The sequence below is a fragment of the Lepidochelys kempii genome, chromosome 13 (assembly GCF_965140285.1).
Source record: "Lepidochelys kempii isolate rLepKem1 chromosome 13, rLepKem1.hap1, whole genome shotgun sequence".
Taxonomy (NCBI): domain Eukaryota; kingdom Metazoa; phylum Chordata; order Testudines; family Cheloniidae; genus Lepidochelys; species Lepidochelys kempii.
This window is the reverse complement of record NC_136392.1, coordinates 31,492,784-31,515,406: the sequence shown is the minus strand read 5'-3', so window position 1 is coordinate 31,515,406 and position 22,623 is coordinate 31,492,784. Positions and strand designations below refer to the sequence as shown.

The following is a 22,623-nucleotide window of genomic DNA, read 5'->3' as shown; positions in this document are numbered from 1 at the left end:
AGCCACATAAGACAAGCCAGATTTATTGAATTGGCCTCGTTAGCACTACAAAAAGTAATTTTCCCTCTGTTGATATTCACTCCTTCTTGTCAACTGCTGGGAATGGGCCACATTCACCCTAACTGCATTGGCTTCTTTAGCACTGACCCCCCCACTTGATAAGGCAACTCCCATCTTTCCATGTGCTATATATTTATACCTGCTTACTGTATTTTCCACTCCGTGCATCTGTTGAAGTGGGTTATATCCCACGAAAACTTATGCCCAAATAAATTTGTTAGTCTCTAAGGTGCCACAAGGACTCCTTGTTGTTTTTGCTGATACAGATTAACACGGCTACACCTCTGAAACAAGCCAGAAAATGTCACTCAGCAATTCCTGCATCAAGCCCAACCACTTCTGGTTGAACTAGAGCACCTCTTTCATGAAGACATCCCAGCTTGGTTTACAGACTTCAAGAGATGGAGAATCCATCACATTCCTTGGTAATGGTTAATTACCCTCACTGCTAAACATTTGCACCTTATTTCTAGTTTCAATTTGTCTAGCTTTAATCTTGCAGAAATTGAAGTTCTCCACATAGATTGATCAGGTCATCTCTTAACCGTCTCCCTGATAAAGGACTCCTTTAGTCTCTCACTGTAAGGTGGGTTTTTCAGTCCTTACATCATTCTTGTGCCTCTTCTCTGAGCCCACCCTAATTTTCCAACATCCCTTTTGAAGGGTGGACAACAGAACTGGACACAATATCCACATCCTTGTGAATGTCTAGCCATCAGCTCAAGTTCAACATGGCTAAAATAGAGCTCTTGATCTTCCCCACCATGCCTTACCTGTGACCTCCTCTCTCAATAACTGTGGATACCACTGTCATCTTTATTGTCACTCAGGCCCATAACTGGGATGCCTTCTTCAACTCAAACCTCTCTCTAGGTCCTCACATCCAGGCTGTCCACATCCTGCAACTGTTTTCTGCACAACATCACTGAGATACGGCCTCTCCTAACCATCCATGCAGCTAAAACTCTTCCCCAGGCTCTCCACAGCTTACAGCTCAATTAATGCCACATCCTTCTCTCTGGCCTGGACAAATGCAATCTTGTCCCACTGATATCCATTCAGAATGCTGCTGCAAAGACCATTGTCCTAGCCCGTTGTTCTGACTATGTCACCTCTCTGTTTGCATCCTTTCACTGCTACCCTCTTCTCTACTGTATCAAACACAAGCTAGCTGTCTGCACTTTCAAGGCCTTTCACAGCCTATCCCCACCTTACCTACCATCTCTAATTCAGTAATGAAAGGTCACACTTCTGTGGCAAGGGGTGCATTTCCTAGCCCATACTGTGGTGCAGAATTGTGGCACACATAATTAGATGATCTAGTAGCCCAGTGATATCACATACTCCGGAACCGTGGAAGAATAATTAGAGATCAAACTCAATCCTGGTCATCAGAGAATGGCCTTTGTCTGACCCTACTTAACCAGAGGGATGGTCACCACAAGGAAGGGGCTCTAGGGGTTCCAGAAAGATGGTTGAGAATTCCAGTCTCTCTCCCAGGACACACACTGTCCCACTGAAAAAAACTAATGATATTTCAGGTTAAGAGAGGACTAAAGCCAGACAGAGGCACTGAGCTGGCTAGCACGTTTCCCACTGAATTAAGACTTGAACAAGCACGGCATTCAGGCACGAAATGTGTCACCGGCAACAAAAGATTAACACTTGACAGCAGCATTTTACATTCACCAATAGCCCTTGACTGCCAGCACTTAGAATTTCACATTTTTCAGAAGCCTGTGGATGAATCAGTTCAAGAACCTCTTACATACGTGTCGTAATCCTGGACCACATTCCCCACACTCCAGATGGCAGTCAGGTATTCGTTTATCCCATTTGGACTGATGTAGTGAAGAGAATCCGGTGACTTTGGATCTCCATTGGAGCCAGTGAAGTCTATACCCACCTGATTAAGAAGATAAGAACAGCAGGTCATTGAAGGGTCACCAACATTACAGGTAAGTGAGAGAAAGAAAACATTTCTATCCAGAAACTGAAGCTCACGGCTAGCCCAACACACGTGCACATGCAGACCGGCATCAAAATCTCCCCAGCAGCAATGACCAGTACTGCTCTGGGACCCATCCATTCCCTGGAAGTCCCTGTGACATACCCCCCGGGCACATGTAGGTATTGGCACCCTAATTTCTAGGGAATGGATAGACACCAGCTTGTTTACTGCTAGTCTAAAAATAAATGACCTGAGAGCAGTTTAAGAAGCTCCCTGCCCATTAGAGTTACTGTGAGATGCAGAGCAATGCTCATGACAATCAACCAAAGAAATTACTTTCTTTATCCTGATCATCTCACAGAAATACAGAGAGGAAACTGTCTATTATATAAAACCTCTGAATGATTGTTGTCATTCACAAAGACAAGAAGCAGGTGAGCAACTCACTGTGAAGTTAATCTGGCAGCCTCCCATGACATAATCCAGGAAAGAGTATTCAGTTTCAATCTAAAGGAACAAATACTCAGGGTTACACCTCCTCTCCTACAGGAGCAGGAAAGCTGGTAGTTTGGAAAATAAGCTTACCTTGCAGGATTTTATCCTAACAATTCCAGAGTTTTTGTAGCTCTTTTTCTTTTGTTTCTTCCCAGGGTGAATGCATTCAAATTCCACCTACAGGACACAATGCACATAAGAGTCAGATTACTGACATACCCACCTGAAGAAAGCAGAGTTCAGGAGTTTAAACCAGAGCAGTGCAAAGGATGTGATTCAACCCAGCCCGCCTCTCCAAAAAATAGTGAGATTAATGGGATTTTTAAACACACCCACAGTAAACAGACAGATTCTAACCACTCTGCCACATGCTCTGTTTCAACAACAATATTTTAAAAAAAGTCTATTGCTCTAGAAAACTGGCCTCCTGATGGTAGGGATAAGTCAGCTATACAGCGGTGACACTCTTGGTATGTCTCCTGGAGTCTGCTATGCTGGAGTGAACAAGAGGGGGAAGCTACTCTGCTTCTGCCTGATTCTCCAGAGACAAAGGAAAATGGAGATGATGGAAGCATGGCACAGGAACTAGACAAAGGGCACCAAAATACCTTCAGGAGGAGGAGATGCAACGGCACCCAGAGTTACAGACTGGGGTGCTTGGGGTGCAAAATGTATTTACTTTTCTGGGATGTGTGTTTATGACATTACAGCACAAATAAAATTACTTTTCAATATGGAGCAAAACTCTACACTAGCACGATCCAACAATCTGTTGCAAACCCTTTGCAGTGAGTTATGGCCCCCTCAGCTGAAAAAAATGGGGAAGAAAAAGAAAAAGCTCACCAGAGAGCTGCCTCCTGCTTTCTGCAGCTGAGACAGGTTAGTTTCAAAACTGCCTATCAAGTCATGTGACCCATCACTATCATAATCTGTACAATGTACCTGAAAGGAAAGAAATAGCAGGCAATGGACAAAGGTACTGTATCAGGGAGAATTACAGCTGCTCACCACATGATCTCTCGCTTCCAACAGCTTTGCAGTGATGCAAGTGAACTCCCCTATTAAATCAGAACTGGTGCTGTCATCCATATCACTAACTGAAACCTGACAGTAAAAGAGACACTCAAAGTGAATCCTGGTTAGAGACAGAGAAATACTGCTACTCAGCCATTTAGCTAACGGGCAATTAAATGCAACTCACATGCACAGCAGAAGTTTTGCTTCAGTCAGGATCTCTCCCCAGCTAAATTGATCTGCTTTGCTAGACTACTGAATATTGTTTACTTATATGTTGGTACAGAGGTATAAACATGATTTTATTCTGCAGAGGGTACTCAACTGGAATATGGAGAAAGAAGCAATAAGAATGCTGTATCCAACATCATCCAAAGTCTTTCATATTTGCATACATAAAAAATAATAATATGGACTGCACTGGAGATTGGCAGCTCCAGAGAGCAGAAACCTAGCCTGTCTTCTTTTGTATTTTGCACAGTACCAAGCAGACTATCTATATTTGAATAGTTAATCACATTTAGATCAGCCTGGAGACCTGATTCCCCAATGCTAATGCCAATGCAAGTGACAATGGCATACAGAACATGCTAAGACCTAAATCAGTTATAGCACCACATGATGTTAGCCACTAGAAAGCGGTATGTATGAGGTTTTAATATGCACAAAACACACAACACATATTAAAAATCACAGAATGCAAGTACTCCAGTGGAAACAATCAAAAACCAATGCTTACGAACTGGTGCCTTTCCCCACCTTTTCAAAAACAAACTCCATATGCTCCACAGACTTCAAAACTCACTGACTTTTGGGGGTCTGGCTTTATCAAAGAAAAAATTACCACCATCACAGGACACAGCTCAGCACAAGCCATCTCCTCACAGTCAGCTTCTCCCAGTGTTCTACTCTCAGGACTGCTCAGTGACCACGCTTTATAAGGGTGTCAAACTCATTCTTTGGAGAGGCCCAAATTACATGTGTAATTATAGCCCACAGGGTTAAATTCAGATCTCACAAACTCCCCTTGATCCACTGCAGCTCTTCCTGCTGGTCACTGGGAAATTTGCACAAAAATCAAGGGTGAAATGTTCCTTTAGCTAATAAATAATAACCAAAAGTTCAATTAAGTATCTTATAGTCACATTTGACCTCACTCAGTGGAAGAGCATGCTCACTTTTAAGACCACTTATTTCTTCCTTTTACTTCTCTTCCTTCCCCCATCCTTCGTCTCTGTTTCCTCCTTTCCTCTGCATTCCCCACTCTGCAGCCATTTTCAGTTTTCACCATGAGTTTCTCTACCATCCCTTTCATCACCCCATCTGCTAAAACAATTTGAAATGAAATAAATAATGCTCACATTTAAAGCACTGAGGCTGCAGAATTACCAACCTGACGAGGTAACAGGACAGGGAGTTCTCACCTCAGAACCTTACATCCTCTCCATCTAAAGAGCTTCTACATCCTCCCTTATATCTGGGTGGGGAAACGAGCCCTGTGAGTCATCAGAATCCACATACTCTTTTCCCAGTAAACTCACACCTGCTAACAGAGATTGAAGCAATATTTTTTATGCTGATGGGAGAACTCTCCTATCAGCGCAGAGCATCTTTTGTACTGGTACAGCTGCGTCCTAGAGACATGGGTTACCATTGCTAGACTGTTACGATGCTCAGAAGGAAACAAACATCTCTGAAACACGCTCTTTTCAGCAATAATGGGCAGTCACAGGCGGTCAACCCTGACTGCATCAGTGGCCAGCTAGCAATATTGTAGGGAACAGGTCATAACCCAACTGTCAGCAAATACTTATTTCCTGCATTTGTCCAATATTTTGTGGGACCCAAGAGGTCCTCAAGGTGAATAAAGGATGCTCTACCTCCTAAAAATGAAACCACCAATATTCACAGAAGGCGGTGGCTTCTGCTCTACTCATGTCCTCAGATTGATGGGTAGTTATCTTGTTCTTTAAAATCTCATTTTAGTTTACATGAAGAACTAATTCCAATGAAAGATTACTTTGGTGGAAAGGAATTGCATCAGTTTAAAAAACAAAAAAGACAATCAAGGACTTCAATTTTTGTCTAAGTTGAAAGAGTTACTTATCTAAAAAAAAAAAAAAAAAAATCAAGAAAACCCTGCCGAGGCCACTCACTGCATATCAGTGCAGCAGGGTAGTAGTGCAGTGTGCAAAAGAATTACTGAAATATTAGTTAGTGTCAGCACTAATTTGAGGAAATCAAACCACACCTGTTTATCTTGAACTTTGGTTAATACTCTTGACCCAAAATATCCTCACACAAAAGACCTGCAAAGCTGGTGTCCAAAAACCAAATCAAACAAATAAGACTTTGGTGTCCATGTTAAATCATTTGAACAGTTATACTAATGTATCAGGAGCGCGGAGCGGAGGCTTGATTCAGTGTTTGCTATGCAGCACGTAGTCATAATAATGGCTATGAGCAATTTCTACATGAAGCTTAGGAAGCCCCCAAAGTAGACTGAGGGTTCTGTGAAGCAAAAGCTGGACATGATGGCAATAAGTCAAAAAAAGGGGGCACACATCTTGCCCAATCACTCTCTCACCAGGATGTAATTAGATTAAAATCAGGGGCTTGAACACTTGAGATCGTTAAAGATCCTATGACATTTCCCCCCAGTGTCCTCACCAAATTCTGACTTGATGTTGTATTCTTCAGTGCTATTAAACCACGGTTGTCTTTCAACCCAAACTCACCTTTCCACCTGTAATCAGAGGATAATACATCCCTTCTTCACAGGCGTGTTGTGGAGTTTAATTAAATGTTTGTGAATGCTTTGAGGTCCTTGATTGAAAGGCACTATGTGGAAGTATATTATTAGCATACATTTGCCCTGAAGTGACGAATATGGATTCCTACTGTAAAGCACAGCTTTCAGAGCCTGGCACACAAAACCTTACATAATGAAATTCCTCACTCTATGCCATGCTTGCAAAGTACCGAGGATTTTAATTAGCATCAATTTGGCAAAGAGGGACAACAAGCATTACCAACATGGGCCTTGTCAGTGTCTCTCTCACTTCTCCAACGTCTTTGGGTCAAGAGGATTCCTCTTTTTTGGTCACAGTCAGGTTTTTCCCCAATTATGAAGTACATAACTTATCACTGAAATCTTTTACCCCATATTTAGCACTCCAAGTCATACTTCAAACCTTTTTTCCTATTTACCAATCTCAGTAATTCTTTGGATTTACCATGCTGCACACGCACACTGACTGACATGCAGGCCTTTTGCTAAACCTTTAAGACCTGATTCCCAACACAAGGCTTCTTCACAGGTACAACGAGACAGGAAAACCTAGAAAGAAATGTTTTTTGGGTTGACTGTCCAGAGAAAACACTGGTTTAGAAAGAACAGCATGTGGTTTTGAATTCATTTACTGTGGAAGGGGTAAATTTTTAGACTCCACCTCTAATCAGAGACTTCAGTGAATTAAAAAGATTAGGTAACTACTTGGGGTGTTTTAAGATACAGCAAATTGCCTTATGAATGTGGAGTATTATGCTGAAGACCTACTCATGACCTTGAGTCAGACAGAGTCATTTATTGTATGTAAGAGCTCAAGGAGTTAGAATCTAGACCCAAAACCAGGCCCTTTTCAAGGAAAAGCCTCTGCTCAAGCTGGCAATAGGAAAAGGGTCCCTGCTAGTATGAAGACAAGACCAAAGATGGCACTTAGGTTTACATTGTACCATCGCCTTCCTCAGCACCATCAGTTTGGTTCAGCATTGAATGACCCTCTCAGCTATGTTCCAGACAATAACTGAAAGTCTGATAATTCTATCTATAGATCAGTCATTAGGGAAGAGTGTGGGAAACTTCACTTTTGCAGTTCTTGACCTATTTTAAATTTGACAGGTGCTATTGCATTCACATAGATTTTGCATTTAATAAAAATGATCTCTTATTTGCTAATATTTACATTTTTAAACAACTTCTCTAGATAAGCAAAGATTGAACAGCCTGATAATCACATAGCTAGTTAATGTCAACCCAGAGGTGGTGACTTACAGTTGCAAAGGAATGAGAGAGAGAATCTAATCACTTATGCTTTCCAAAGACCATACCTTGATTGGGTTATTGAAGTCCCCTCCACAGAACGTTTGCAAGGGAACACTAAACTTCCTCCAGCATGGATTTAAATTGTTCTTAATCACCTGCAAGACAACAGATATAATAAATAATCTTGAATGGGGGATGCCACATGCAAATTGTTAAGAGTTTTAACATTGTCAAAATCAAGAGTTCTACACCATGCTGAGTATCTGGAGGCAATTCTTGAACTGGAGGTATGGTGTTTCAGACTACGTCTATTCTACAGAGCCTATACAAGCAGCGCTATGTCCGTACAGTCCCCTACAGTAGACACAGCTTACAATGACATAAGGAGTTTTTGTGCTGGTATAGGAATACCACCTCCCTGAACAACATTAGTTATGTGGACAGAAGCACTCTTCTGTCGACATAGCTGCATCTATCTTGAGGGGTTTGCCAGCATAGCTACATGAGTCAGAGATGTGGGGGGGGGTTTCACACCCCTGACTGACACAGCTTTGTTGATATCAATTTTAAGTGTAGATCAAGCCTCAAGCTGCGAACTTCTCAGATTTTGCATGCCAAGGACACGTCTATACAACAAGCACTACAGAGGCACAGCTGCAGCCACACCACTGTAGTGCAGACGCTTACTACAGCAACAAAAGGGGTTTTTCCATCACTGCAGTAAATCTATCTCCTCGAAAGGCAGTAGCTACAGTGGGGGTTAGGTCAATGTAACTACACTGCACGGGTCATGAGATTTTTCGCAGCCCTGAGCAATGTAGCTAGGGCGGCCTAAATTTTAAGTGCAGACTAAATATATTCTAGGTTGGGCCTGATTAATTCCAGGAGGAGAAATCCGGTAAAACACAGGTGCTGCAAAAAGCAAGAGCTCACAGCTCAGGAGGTGCCACTCTTTCCTCTAAGGCAGGACTGAACTAACACTCCAACAGCATTAAGGGACACTGCATCTTTTTTCAGATCAAACATTAAAAAAGGTCCTAACATATGGCCATTAAGGAGTCTCTACTCTTTTCAAAGTGCCATAGGTCCTAACCCTACTATGCTGTGCAAAATCCCAGTGTGGATAACTACATTCTGTCTACACTTATAAGTTTGTTTGGAAAATACTTTGGAATCCTTTGAAATGAAAGAAACTTAACGAAGCGCAAGTTAGCATTTGTGGTGCCAGAGTTCAGTAGACACTAAAACTAGTTTCTGTAAAAACACAGCAATATCCTGTTCCCCACAGCACAATACGTTCGCCCTTTTCAGGCAATGAGAGCCGAACCTAATGCCAGAACAGTGTGTGTCAGTGTGCAAACCCTACCTCTGATCTATAGACCAGCTGCCATTTTCCACCATCACTCTGCTTGTAAAATTCCAAAAACGGATCTGATTTGCCCAAAAAATCCTGTAAAAACAAAAAATAGGAGTAATCAACCCCCCATGCTTTGTCCAAATAAATACCAAACACTTAGTGGTGGAGGTTTGGGGTAGGAGTACATCACGTTTGGGGAGGGGAATGACGGGAAGCTGGCATCCCCAGTGGGACAGAAAGCCCAGAGAAGTTTGTGAGGCAGTGCACATATTACAGTGGCGCAGGTGCATCACTAAGCTATGGCTGCAGCATGATAGCTGTTTAAAAGGTCGACCTTCCGAAGTCCTTTAAAATCGACATGCTTTGGCAGATTTGTTGAAATTTGGTGTGCCTCATGGGAGTGTGGGGTAGCATTAGTTATACATATATGCGGTCACTTGATCAAGGGGTTTCCAGGTTACAAACACCCCCCCCCCCCCAAAAAAAAAAACCAAACAACAAAAAACAGGTTTCCTTCTGATGCCTTGTACTGTTAAACTGAGAAACTAATGACTAGATGAAACAGAGGCCTTTTGTCGGTGAACTCACGCTGCCATTAAATATTTATCATAGCCCTCCCCTACGACAAAAGGAGTTCTGCATGGAGGGGCTGGAGGATGCTGCAATGTGAGAGTTGTTGGTGGCAGCTGTATTCTGGAGGGAATGTAAGCCATGTCTGGGGGGGAATTAGACATGTAAATGCCTGGGGGGATATTACGGGACAGAGGAGTGGGGAAATGAGGGGAGAGGGATTTTGGACTGCAGTGAGGAGGGAGGGGGATAAATAAGGATGGATGATAGATGAGGCAAGAGAGGTTGGGGACTCAGATGTGGGAGGCATGGTCCCGCAAGCTCTGCCAGCACACCCCCACCTCATGTACTCCACAGCTCTGTCAGTGCACCCAATCCTGCACCTGAAACCGCCCCACATCCTGCAGCTCAACCTCGTCAGCCCCAACCCTAGTGCACTCCTAGTGCACCCCAATCCCCATGTATTCCACAGCTCTGCCAGTGCACCTAACCCCCAGTGCAGATAAGGATTCAAAACTCAACTCTGAACCTTTGGAAGTTCTCCAGTTGTTATCCAATACATTTAATGTTTAGCCTAACTCAACTTTCAATTCTACCTCAAGGATGTTTTTTCATGTAAACTGCCCATTATCAAAGACACATCTCAATGAAATCACCTTGAATGAAAGGCAAGACCAATCCCAAAAGTGTGGTTTGGTAATTTTGTATGTGACATCACATTCAAAACGTAAACAGCATGTTTCTTGTTTAAGCATTTACTAAATGTGAGTACTTCCTCTTCCACACTGTTCTCCCGATTAAAAAAAAAAATTAGTGAACACAAACACACATTCAGAGCGAGTAGAACTGAACTCCACCTTACTGCAAGTCCTGATTATAGCTATAAAAACGTGTAACTGTGTAAGAATCAATTACCTTTTTGTCCAAGTTCTGTGCTTCAATCTCTAGACTGACAACTCTTGTGTCTTTTATCTCTTCTGCTGAAATCTGTGTTACAAGAATTTAAAGACAAATTAATTTCCAGTGAAGCTTAGCAGACACTCAGGCACATGAAAGGGCCTTTGCTTCTGGTTGTAAATATGTTTTCTTGCACACACACACACACGTCAAGTAACACAATTTAACACTGCCAAAAAGCAGACAAACTTTGAAATTAATTTACCCAAAGCTAATTTATTTAACCAAAGAAATTTAACTCTACATAAAGTGACAAGCTCATTCATTCTTTTAGGGCTATACATAAAGCACAGTTACCGTAATGGTGCCTTTTCCTGCTGGCTTTCCTTTCTTCAACTCCAAAGGCCGAGTGAGTGTTTTACTGGAAACAATCTAAAGCCAAATGAAGACATACATAATTATGGAGTTAGACCCAGAAAACATGGTAACTCTTCAAGAGTAAATTTCCCAAAATCACCTAAGTGACAAAGTCCTTAAGTTCCACTTTCAAAAGTAACCTATACCCCTAGGAGCCTAAGCATCACTGAAAGTCAACGGGACTTATGCTCCTAAATCACTAAGGCATTTTTGCAAATTTTACTTATCCTAAAGCTATACATTCTGAGGCTACAGTATTCCAGCTCTGACATCCATTGATACCCCCTGAAATCTAATATTTATATTCCTTTCACCTCTAATTATTGCCTCCCAATGACACCTTGAGACACTGATATTTTACTACAAGGATCCAAGAAATTCTAGAAATAGAAAGAGGCCATTCAACAAGCCAGGTACTGTTTTAATATATTTGAACCCCACCTTCCTACCCCTAGGCTGAACATCCAACCCTCTGCTCCAGAAATGGTGTAGAGGGGGTCTCCAATACTCATTCAATCTCTGCTGCAATCACCTTCCCTTTTCACACAAAGGCAACTAAACACAGAGAAGTAGCCCTGCTAGAGTTCCCCAATTACCCCATACTCATTTGTTAGATTATATTCCATGATGTTTGATGCTTTCTCCATTTTGAACAATAAGCCATCTCTATTTTCTGAACTTAGAAATTTTAAGAATTTTTGTTCTAGATATTTGTTTTCCAGGACATATTCTTGTGCAATCATCAGAAATGTATGATTTAATCAGGATGGAAAACATTGTTTCTCCCATTGATTTAAAAGGGGCCTACAAAGGATATCTAAAATTTAGGGCTGTTGATTAATTGCAGTTAACTCACGCAATTAACTCAAAAATTAATCACAGTTTTAATCACACAGTTAAACAATAGAATACCAATTGAAATTTATTACATATTTTTGCATGTTTTTCTACATTTTCAAATATATTGATTTCTATTACAACACAGAATACAAAGTGTACAGTACTCACTTTATATTATTTTTATTACAAATATTTGTACTGTAAAAATGATAAACAAAAGAAATAGTATTTTTCAATTTACCTCATACAAGTACTGTAGTGCAATCTTTTTATCGTGAAAGTGTAAATTACAAATGTAGAGGATTTTTTTGTTACATAACTGCACTCAAAAACAAAACCATGCAAAACTTTAGCGCCTACAAGTCCACTCAGTCTTACTTCTTGTTCAACCAATCGCTAAGACAAACAAGTTATGGGAGATACTGCTGCCGGCTTCTTATTTACAATGTCACCTGAAAGTGAGAACAGGCATTCGCGTGGCACTTTTGGAGCCGGCGTTGCAAGGTATTTACGTGCCAGATATGCTAAACATTCGTATGCCTCTTCATGCTTCGGCCACCATTCCAGAGGACATGCTTCCATGCTGATGGGGTTTACGAAAAAAATGTGTTACTTAGAATTTGTGACTGAATGCCTTGGGAGAGAATTGTATGTCCCCCTACTCTGTTTTACCAGCATTCTGCCATATATTTTATGTTATAGCAGTCTCGGATGATGATCCAGCATATGTTCGTTTTAAGAACACTTTCACAGCAGATTTGACAAAACGCAAAGGTACCAATGTGAGATTTCTAAAAATAGCTACAGCACTCGACTCAAAGTTTAAGCATCTGAAGCACTGTCCAAAATCTGAGCGGGACAGGGTGTGGAGCATGCTTTCAGAAGTCTTAAAAGAGCAACACTCCATTGCGGAAACTACAGAACCTAAACCACCAAAAAAGAAAATCAACCCACTGATGTGGTATCTGACTCAGACGTTGAAAATGAACATGCGCCAGTCCGCTCTGCTTTGGATCATTACAAACGTGTCATCAGCATGGACACGTCCCCTGGAATGGTGGCTGAAGCATGAAGTGACATATGAATCTTTAGCGGATCTGGCACGTAAATATCCTGTAATGCCAGCTACAACAGTGCCATGCAAATGCCTGTTCTCATTTTCAGGTGACATTGTAAACAAGAAATGGGCAGCGTTATCTCCTGCAAATTGTAACCAAACTTGTTTGTCTGAGTGATTGGCTGAAGTAGGACTGAGCGGACATGTAGGCTCTAAAGTTTTACATTGTTTTATTTTTTAATGCAGTTATTTTTTGTATATAATTCTACACCTGCAAGTTCAACTTTCATGATAAATAGACTGCACTACAGTACTTGTATTAGGTGAATTGAAAAATACTATTTCTTTTGTTTTTTTACAGTGCAAATACTTGTAATCAAAAATAAGAGCCCTGTACACTGTATTCTGTGTTGTAACTGAAATCAACATATTCGAAAATGTATAAAACATCCAAAAATATTTAAACAATATTGAATACCATTTATTTAACAGTGCAATTAATCACAATTCATTTTTTTAATCGCTTGACAGCCCTACTAAAAATATTGGACTTGTGACCTTTATTTTTGCTTTATTATAACATATAAAGAAAGCCTGAAAGGAGTTGTTTGTTTGGGGTTTTAAGATTTTTTTCTGCTTGTTCTGTACCTAAGAAAAAATTAGGAGTATCTGCTCCCCTGGTTTTGCTGGAGGACATGTTGGGGGTCACAGCACATGTACACTGTTAGCTCTCACACTTCAATGGAAAGAACAGGGGTGTTTGGATTTTTAAATAAAGACCTCTTCTCTTCAAAGTGTTAATCACTGAAGCTAAATAGGTGTTAAAAAAACTTTTAAAATAGTTTTTCACAGTCTGACTTAAAATCTCATCTCCTCTTCAGATGTAATCATTTCACTAGTTTTCCACTCAGACAGAACAGGAATTTCTAATTTAAAAAAATGCAGAAGACTATGCCAAAATCACTTTAAAACTTTCTTTAGGCAGAAGCCCAGCTTCCAGCATACCCTCTTCCAGGGTTGGTCATCTTTAAACAAGTCATTAAATGTAAAATCTTCTCTGCCAGCAGAGAGAGTGAAGATCATTACCGCAATTAAAATGTGCATTGAAACTCATGTACTGTACATATGAAAATATGTAACTAAGCACCTTGGGCTATGTCTACACTTAAAACACCATAGCTGTGCTGCTGTAGTGCTTCAGTGTAGACACTGCAGTGACGAGAGGGGTTCTTCTGTTGCTGTAGGAAATCTGCCTCCCCAAGAGGTGGTAGCACTGTCTACTCTGGATCTTATTGGGATCCAGGAAGTGGGCGGGCAAAGCCCGCTCACTGCTAAAGGATCCCCCCACAGCCTAAGAGGGGGGTCCACAGGACCTGGAAAACCCTGTCTACTCTGGGTGTTAGGTTGGCTTAACTATCTCAGGAGTGTCTATTTTTTATGCCTGGGAGACTCTGCTGTACCAATATAACTTTGCAGTGTAGACCAGCCCTAAGAAAGACTCTTCATTGAGGGCTAGCCTCACAATAAGCTTCATTTTTTAAACTGTGCCCATTCAAGTTATTTAAATATACACTAGGGGGTCACACGTTTTGCAAGTTTTACAGGGTGGGCTCACTGTACTCACCTAGAGGTTCTTATACCCCTCCATTCTCCCCACAAGCTCCTAGTGTGCTACCCTCCCATCCGCCCTCTAATCCAGGGACTCCCTGTAACTGCTCTCCTCCTTGCACACCAGGCTCTGTGCATCCCCCATTCCCCACCATTGGCAGTGGCTCTATGTTTTCCCCATACCAGGGACTATGTGAGAAACCCCCATTCTATGACATTCTCTGCCAGATGCCCTGTGGGCTCCCCTTCCCCCCATTATTTCTTCTCTTCTTTCTGTCTAGGAGATAAGTCACTCAAGATGTCAACATGCTGAACTCTACTGGGAGGATGAACAGAATTGAGACAGAGGTATTGTTATGCTGGAAGGTGCTAACCGTTGAAGGTGTGGCTCTGCTAAACAGATGCCAGAGGCTCCATGTGTTCCCCATTTTTCCCCTTCTATTTTTTTCGCAAAATAATCAGTTTCTGCCCACTGAAACCTAGAACATTCCCTGAAATTTTGAACAGATCACAGTCAGAATTCAAAAATTATCATGTTACAGACAAAGACCGACAGATGCTATCACAAACCCTGCCCAAAAAAATTATTTCTTGTTTGAATGTAAAGAAAAGCTGCACACATTTTGCTCCAACTCTTTAAAAGAAACCAGTTTTGAGCTGGGAAGTTTCTATATCAAAGAACCATCTGAGCAAGTTACAAGCAACTGATACTAATGTTTCAGAACAGCTTTTTCACTTGGCTTTTGGGAGAGTTGGCCAACCAGGATGTCACGTCGTAGAGGGGACGTCAGAAAGGCACCAGAACTGCTGTGGTCTCTATGTTGCAGGCAGGGTAGACTCATTAAAACCTAAGCAATTTAAATCACGGATTCTAATCATGATTTAAATCAGCAAACAGGAAACCCTGATTTAAATAATCAATTTTAATCTTGTTTTGCGTTTGTGCTTTGTAGTTATTTTCCTTAAAAAAAGGCTGATTCTCATTGGTTGGTACCATTAAAACATGCTGATATGCAGCTACTCACAGCCTTTCCTCTAAATTTGATGCTGATTCTTTTTGCTAATCAGGAGGATGCAGTATATCTACGCACACTTGTTCAGATTCTTGATTTTAATATATTTATATCATGTTAGAAATTGGCAAAAGACTCATTTCTGATTTATTAGATGATTAATTTTGGACAGAAATTGGAATTCAATTAAAATGTGAAAAAACAGCATTTTGAAATTATTAGTCAAATAAAACTACCTTAAATGTGCTGGATACATAAGAAAAAAGGAAGTTTATCAAAACACATTTTGCACTTAAAACTAACTGATTTATGAATCAAACGAAGTATTATCTACACTGAGTAAACTGAACAAACAGTTACCTTCTCATAACTGTTGTTCTTCGAGATGTGTCGCTTGTATCTATTCCAACTAGGTGCGTGCGCACCACATGCACAGTCATAGGAAGGTTTTTCCCCTAGCAGCACCCGTCAGGTCGGCTATGGAGCCCCCTGGAGTGGCGCCTTCATGGCGGTGAATATAGGTCCCTGCCGATCCACCGCCTCTTCAGTCCGTTCTTGCTGAATACTCCAACAGAGGAGAAGGCGGGTGGGTTTGGAATGGACGTGAGCAACACATCTCGAAGAACAACAGTTATGAAAGAAAGGTAACCGTTTTTTCCTTCGAGTGATTGCTCATGTCGATTCCAATTAGGTGACGCCCTAGCCAGGAGGTGGGGTTGGAGGTCATGGAATCACTGACTGGAGCACCGCTCTGCCAAATGCTGCATCGTCTCTGGGTAATAGCGCAACGAGAGCTGAAAGCATGAACCAAGGACCACGTTGCCACCCTCCCTATCTCCTGGATCTGGGCCTGGGCCAGGAATGCTGCCGAGGAGGCCTGCACTCTTGGGGAATGTGCCGTTAGTGCAGGGGCCAGTACTTTTGCCAGATCATACCCTGCCTGGATACAAGACGCGATCCAAGATGAAATCCTCTGCAATGAGACCGGAAGGCCCTTCATCCGGTCCGCAACTGCCACGAACAGCTGGTTTGACTTATGGAACGGCTTTGTGCATTCAATGTAAAATGTCAGCACTTGAACGTCCAGGGAGTGTAACCTTTGTTCTTGACTATCCATGCGATGCTTCGGGTAAAAGACAGGTAGGAAAAAGTCCTGATTGGCATGGAATTGGGACACAACCTTTGCGAGAAAGGCTGGGTGAGGCCTACGTTGCACCTTGTCCTTATAGAAAATGGTGTAAGGAGGGTCAGAGGCTAGGGCTTTAAGCTCTGACACTCTCCTTGCTGACGTAATGGTGACTAGGAATGTCATCTTCCATGACAGGTAAAGCAGCAAACAAGTCGCCAGGAGTTCAAACGGGGGCCCCATCAGTCTGTAAAGGACCAGGTTGAGATTCCACGCTGGGATAGGGATAGCTCAGAGGTTTGAGCATTGGCCTGCTAAACCCAGGGTTGTGAGTTCAATCCTTGAGGGGGCCATTTAGGGATCTGGGGAAAAAATTGGGGATTGGTCCTGCTTTGAGCAAGGGGTTGGACTAGATGACCTCCTGAGGTCCCTTCCAACCCTGATATTCTATGATAGGTTGCTTAAACTGCGGGTATAGCTTGTCCAGATCTTTCAGGAAAGCGGTCAGGTGCAGAGACTCAAGGTTGGGATGATGAAGATGACCGTGGTCTTAGGTGATCAGGTCTCGCACCAGGGGCAATGCGATTGGGGTGTCCACTGACAGCTAAAGGAGCGTGGTGTACCAGTGCTGGTGAGGCCAAGACAGTGCTACCAGTATGACCACCGCCTTGTCCCTGCAGATCTTGAGCTGAACACGGGGGATGAGTGGAACCGGTGGGAATGCATACAACAGATGGTCCGTCCAAGAGAGGAGAAATGCATCCCCTAGAGAGGGCAGGCTGTGATTCCAGAAGGAACAGAATTAGGGGCCTTTTCTGTTGCTCTTCGTGGTGAACAGGTCGATTTGGAGAACTCCCCACCTTTGGAAAATGTTGTGCACCACATCTGGGCGGATAGACCACTCGTGATTGTGGAAGGATCTGCTGAGGTAGTCCGCCAACTCATTCTGAGAAACTGGGAGGTAAGATGCTTCCAGGTGAATGGAGTGGGCTATGCAGAAGCTTGAGGGCTGCCCAACATAGGGGAGAGGAACGAGCCCCACTCTGCTTGTTTATGTAAAACATCACAATTGCGTCGTCCATCATGACCCCCACGCACTTACCTTGCAATTGGGCCTGGAAGGTTTGACGTGCCAGTCGGACCGCTCTCAACTCCTGGACGTGGATGTGGAGTGAAAGTTCGTCCTGCGACCAGAGACCTTGGGTCTGGAGTTCTCCCAGGTGATTGCCCTATCCCAGCGCTGACACATCTGTCTAGAGGGACAGAAAGGGCTGGGGTTTGTTGAAGGGGACTCCCTTGCACACCTCCTGTGGGTTGAGCCACCAGTGGAAAGATTCGAGAACCGGCACCAGGAGGGTGATCACCTTGTCCAGGCTGTTGTGCCCTGGACAGTAGGGTGACGACAGCCAAGCTTGGAGAGGCCTGAGCCTCACGAGCTGTACCACATACATACATGCTGCCATGTGGCCAAGGCGCCTCAAGCAACCCCTTGCTGAGGTAGTAGGGTACCGCCTGAGGCTTTGTATGATGTCTGTCATTTACCAAAAGCGAGCCTCTGGCTCAGATGCCCTAGCCTGACCCGAGTCCAACACTGCTCCGATAAAATCTATCCTCTGTGTCGGGTATAGGGTTGATTTGTGCTCGTTGAGCAGGAGACCCAACCTGTCAAAGGTGGAACTTACAAAGCTGACTTATCACTCCACTTGGTCCCTGGAACGCCCCCTGAGCAGCCAGTCATCGAGGTACGGGTAAACCTGCACCTGCCTCTGGTGTAGGAAGGCGGCTACGACCGACATGCACTTGGTGAACACTCATGGGGCCGTTCACAGGCCAAAGGGGAGGACCGTAAATTGGTAATGGTTGTGACTGACCATGAACATGAGGACCCATCTGTGGGCAAGAATTATAGAGATGTGGAAATACACGTCCCTGAGGTCGAAGGCGGCGTACCAATCTCTCGGATCCAGAGAGTGGATAATCATGCTTAGAGAGACCAGGCGGACACTCAACTTTCTCATGAAACTATTGAGGCCTCACAGATCAAGGATGGGTCTGAGACTCCCCTTGGCTTTGGAGATTAGGAAATAATGGGAATAGAATCCCTTGCCCCTTATCTCCTGAGGAACCTCCTCCACTGCTCCCGCGGCGAGGAGCGTTTGAATCTCCTGTATGAGATTCTCGTGACAAGGGTCCCTGAGGAGGGACGGGGAAGGGGGCTGGGAGAGAGGGGAGGAGCAGAATTGGAGAAAATAACCCATTTCCACCATGCAAAGGGCCCAGCGATCTGAATCTGTGACCAACCACGATAGAACTGGGACAGACGGTTGAGAAAACAGGGAGAAGGATCCAGTGTGCAGATCGGTGCGTCGCCCCCAGACATGCCTTCAAAAGGCTTGCTTAGAGCCTGACGATGGCCTTGTCAAGCCCTGGCCCTGGCTGGGCGGAGGATGGGGAGGCTTGTGCCTGCCATTCCTGCCCTGCTTCCTGGAGAAGTCCTGCCTGTGCCGGGAGGTTAGAAAAGCTGTTGGGGCTGTGGTTTAAAATGTTTCCGCTGGGTGGCAGGGGTATGCATGCCGAACGATTTCAGCATCACCCATGAATCGTTTAGGCTGTGAAGCCTGGAGTCTGTTTGCTCCACAAATTAAAATTCTATCTGATGAGGATTGCTTACTGGTTAGCAGTCCTCAGATGGAGCCCTCTAGTCAAGTAGACCTTCCAGACAAAGAGGTCCATCTGTTTGGAGTCTTTCGACTTGGGAGCTGGGCCCTGTTGCACGTCTCTCTCTCTCTCTCGTTTACTGCCACCACTAGCGAGCAGGGCTGCAGGTGAAAGAATAAGTACTCATACCCTTTAGTGGGTATGAAATATTTCCTCTCCACGCCCTTGGCTGTCAGGGGGATGGAGGCAGGGGTTTGCCACAGAGATTTTGTAGTGGTTTGAATGGTCTTTATGAGGGGGAGTGCTACCCTGGATGGCCCTTCAAGATTTAAAATGTCTACCATCGGGTCCTCCAACTCGACCACCTCTTCAGCCTGGAGCCCCATATTGCGGGCGATCCTGTGTAGCAGGTCCTCGTGCGCCTTGTTAGCGATAGGGGGCAGCCCAGAGGGGGAAGACCCTGCTACTGCTTCATCTGGCGATGACGACGATCAAGCTAGAGGCAGCACCGGGCCCTTGTGGCCCTCCTGCTCCCTGGAGGCATCCTGCTTGGCGCTGTGACTTTCGGTGACGACTGCAGCCTCGGTGCCAGTAGTGGGTGCAGGAGCTGGACCCGGCTCTGCACCGCAAACGGACACTGTATCGGAGCCCCAAGGTGTGGGGTGGTCCCTGGCTGACGGAGGTGCATGTCCTTCTGAGGCCACAGACTGGGAGCCCCTGGAGACTGTGCCCTGGGCCTGGTGGTAGGCCCATGGGGTCCAAAATGGCCATTGTGCAGGTCCCTGCCACTGCACCTGGCACAGCACCATCCTGGCATCCTGCCTGTGCCGGTCCGACCAGTGCCAACTGGGTCTTGAATAGTTGGACTCCGCCTCCAAGTCCGATGACTGAGACCTGGAGCATGAAGACCACGGCGGTGCCAAGGGGGATGGTGACAGAGAGCAGTGCCACATGGTCAGTGCTGGAGAACGGTGCTATGTGGATGGAGCTGGGGAATGGTGCCGCTGGGCCAGTGTCAGGGAACGGTGTGGCGGAGAGCAATGCCTCGGGGAAGGTGGACGCCTCATCGTAGCAAGTTTGCCTTTAGACTGTGCGACGCGCTGCGGTGCAGGAGGCCCATCCCAGCTGGCGGGGGACTGCAGAGCCAACATGGCAATCAAGTCCCTTGCGGCCTTGAAAGTGTCTGGAGTGGAAGGGAGTTCCAGCTCCTTCACCTGGCACTCCTGGTCAGAAGAGTCCACTGGCACCAGACTTGACAGCCCCCGTTGAGGGACCCAAAGTCAACAGCACTGGCTCCTGTGTTGATGGTGCTGGGAGCTCCTGCGCAGGATGCACTCCAGCAGCACTGTCCGACCCGGCAGCTTTCAGTGTGGGTGAGAGCCCCCTGCCTGTTTCCTTATGCTGCTTATGTGGCACCGGGGAGTGTGAGCGGTGTCACGCTGCTTCTACAGGCTTCGGTGCTGGGGAGCACCGGTGCCGAGGGTCTCTATGGCCACAGTCCTTCCTCGGCACTGTAACATGTACGGAGGCTGGAGCACTCCGCAAGGACGTGCTCGGTGCCGGATCCTGCCGGCCCGGGGCCGGTTGGGGACAAAGGTCTGCTTCCATCTGGATCTGCTTTAGCCTGAAGTCCTGCTCTTTCTTCATCTTCGGGCGGAACCTTTTACAAATCTTGCACCGGTCTATTTGGTGCACCTCCCCCAGACACTTGAGGCAAGAGTCATGGGGGTTGCCCATTGGCATAGCCTTGTGGCAGGTTCTGCAGGGTTTAAATCCTTTGGATCGAGGCATGCCCCGAAGCCCAAAGGTGGAAAAGAAGCATTTGTGGTGGAGGAAATCCCCACTCCTACTAACACAAACTAGCTATAACTATAACTACAGAAGTGACTATGAAAACTGAAACTATGAAGACATGGGAAAGCACTTGAGAAAGCAAGCGACTGGAGTTCCAACAACCATCACTGGAGGTAAGAAGGAACTGAAGAGGCAGCAGGTCGGCAGGGACCTATATTCACTGCCATGAAGATGCCACTCTAGGGGGCTCCACAGCCAACCTGACTGGTGCTGCTAGGGGAAAAATCTTCCAAAGACTGTGAACATGGCGCACGCATACCTAATTGGAATTGACATGAGCAAGCACACAAAGAAGGAGGATTATTTCTGGTCACCATGCCCTTCAAGGTTTAGAACTAATAGATCTCACCTCTCATACCTTGTTTTTATTCATAGATTGGAAGAGGGAAACAAGCTTACCTATCAATTCCCAGACAGTTACTCAAGTCTGAATGAAACACTGAACTAGCTGAATAAACTGAAATGAAGAAGAGTTTTAAAGCGTTTGAAAACAGGCTGCTGCTGTCAAAATCTGGTTTTACACTTCAACAAACTCTCATTTCAGGTGCTTAGCCAATGACTTCCCGAAGATCGACAGTTAGAATTTCTTTAAAATTTCAGCAGCATTAATTTTTAAATTTAAATTATTTTAACACATTATAGTAAAGTCAGGCCTTAACACAGGTTGTTATAATTTCATATTTAATTTTAAGTAGGCTTATTTTTAGAAAGAAAAATGTATTTAAATTAAAATGGGCTTTTTAAAATCATCATTTTTTGTTCACTCTGCTTGCCAAAAGATCCTACATCTGTAGAAAGAAGTCAGCTGCAGACAGAGTAAAAGATACAAAAGGTATTTTGGATGCCAAATCCCTTTTTAATCTGGGGTCAGTGTTGACAAAGGTATGTCTACACTATGGAGATTATACTGGTAGAGCTATGTCAGCATAGCAAAGCCAGCATAAACCTGTAGTGTAGACACAGTCTACATGGATGGAAGACGGTTTAGGGGACCAGTGTAGGAATACCACCTTTCCAAACAGCAGCAGCTACGTTGACAAAAGCATTCCTGTCAAAATAGTTGCATCTACACTGGAGGTTAGGTTGGCATAGCTTGTTCACAGCCCTGACCAACTCAGCTATGTCAACCTCACTTTTAAGCACAGACCAAGCCTAAATATAGTTACTGCAGCAGAGCCAGCGCTATGAGTCAGAGATCTACTCAGTACCACTCTAAATGGAATGAAAGAAATTCTGCATTTCTGATAGTACTCTTAAAATACAATAGCTGAGAGAACTTGAAGCCATTTCAGACTTAAGCTAGGGGCACACACTCTTTTTCTAAGGCCCGCCCTACTTTTAATTAAGTGGACATAGCTACGGCTGAAAAATGCACACCCTGGAGGGACTTAGCTATGCTAACCTAAGGCCCGGCATAGCTGCAGCTAGGTGGACAGAAGGTAGTCACCGAGTGACGGCTGCTTGGGGAGGTGGATTACCTACAGCAACAGAAAAACCCCTTTTGTTACCGTCAGAAATGTCTATGCTTCTGTGCTACAGCAGCATCGCTACGGTGCTGTAGCTATGCCACTGTAGCACCCATAACGTAGACGTGGCCTATATAAGATCAGTTGAAAGGATGAAATTCTTTCACCCCGAGTACATTAAAGCTTCTGACATCT

General features: G+C 44.3%; 1 protein-coding gene across 6 annotated transcripts in view; it reads right to left on the bottom strand.

Moving 5' to 3' along the window:
- The window catches only part of CPNE1 (copine 1), an 80,329-nt gene that overhangs the window by 6,645 nt on the left and 51,061 nt on the right, over positions 1–22,623 (bottom strand). For 3 of the 6 annotated variants that reach the window (XM_073310028.1, XM_073310030.1, XM_073310024.2), the window contains exons 4-11: positions 10,747–10,821; positions 10,408–10,479; positions 8,932–9,015; positions 7,631–7,720; positions 3,350–3,448; positions 2,597–2,683; positions 2,459–2,518; positions 1,833–1,966 (exon numbers count right to left, since the gene is read on the bottom strand). In XM_073310028.1, the coding sequence (XP_073166129.1) occupies positions 1,833–1,966; positions 2,459–2,518; positions 2,597–2,683; positions 3,350–3,448; positions 7,631–7,720; positions 8,932–9,015; positions 10,408–10,479; positions 10,747–10,821 (701 nt within the window). Of the gene's footprint in view, positions 1–1,828; positions 1,967–2,458; positions 2,519–2,596; positions 2,684–3,349; positions 3,449–3,514; positions 3,611–7,630; positions 7,721–8,931; positions 9,016–10,407; positions 10,480–10,746; positions 10,822–22,623 lie in introns of all 6 variants that reach the window. The other 3 variants (XM_073310026.2, XM_073310025.1, XM_073310027.2) reach the window with 3 other exon arrangements.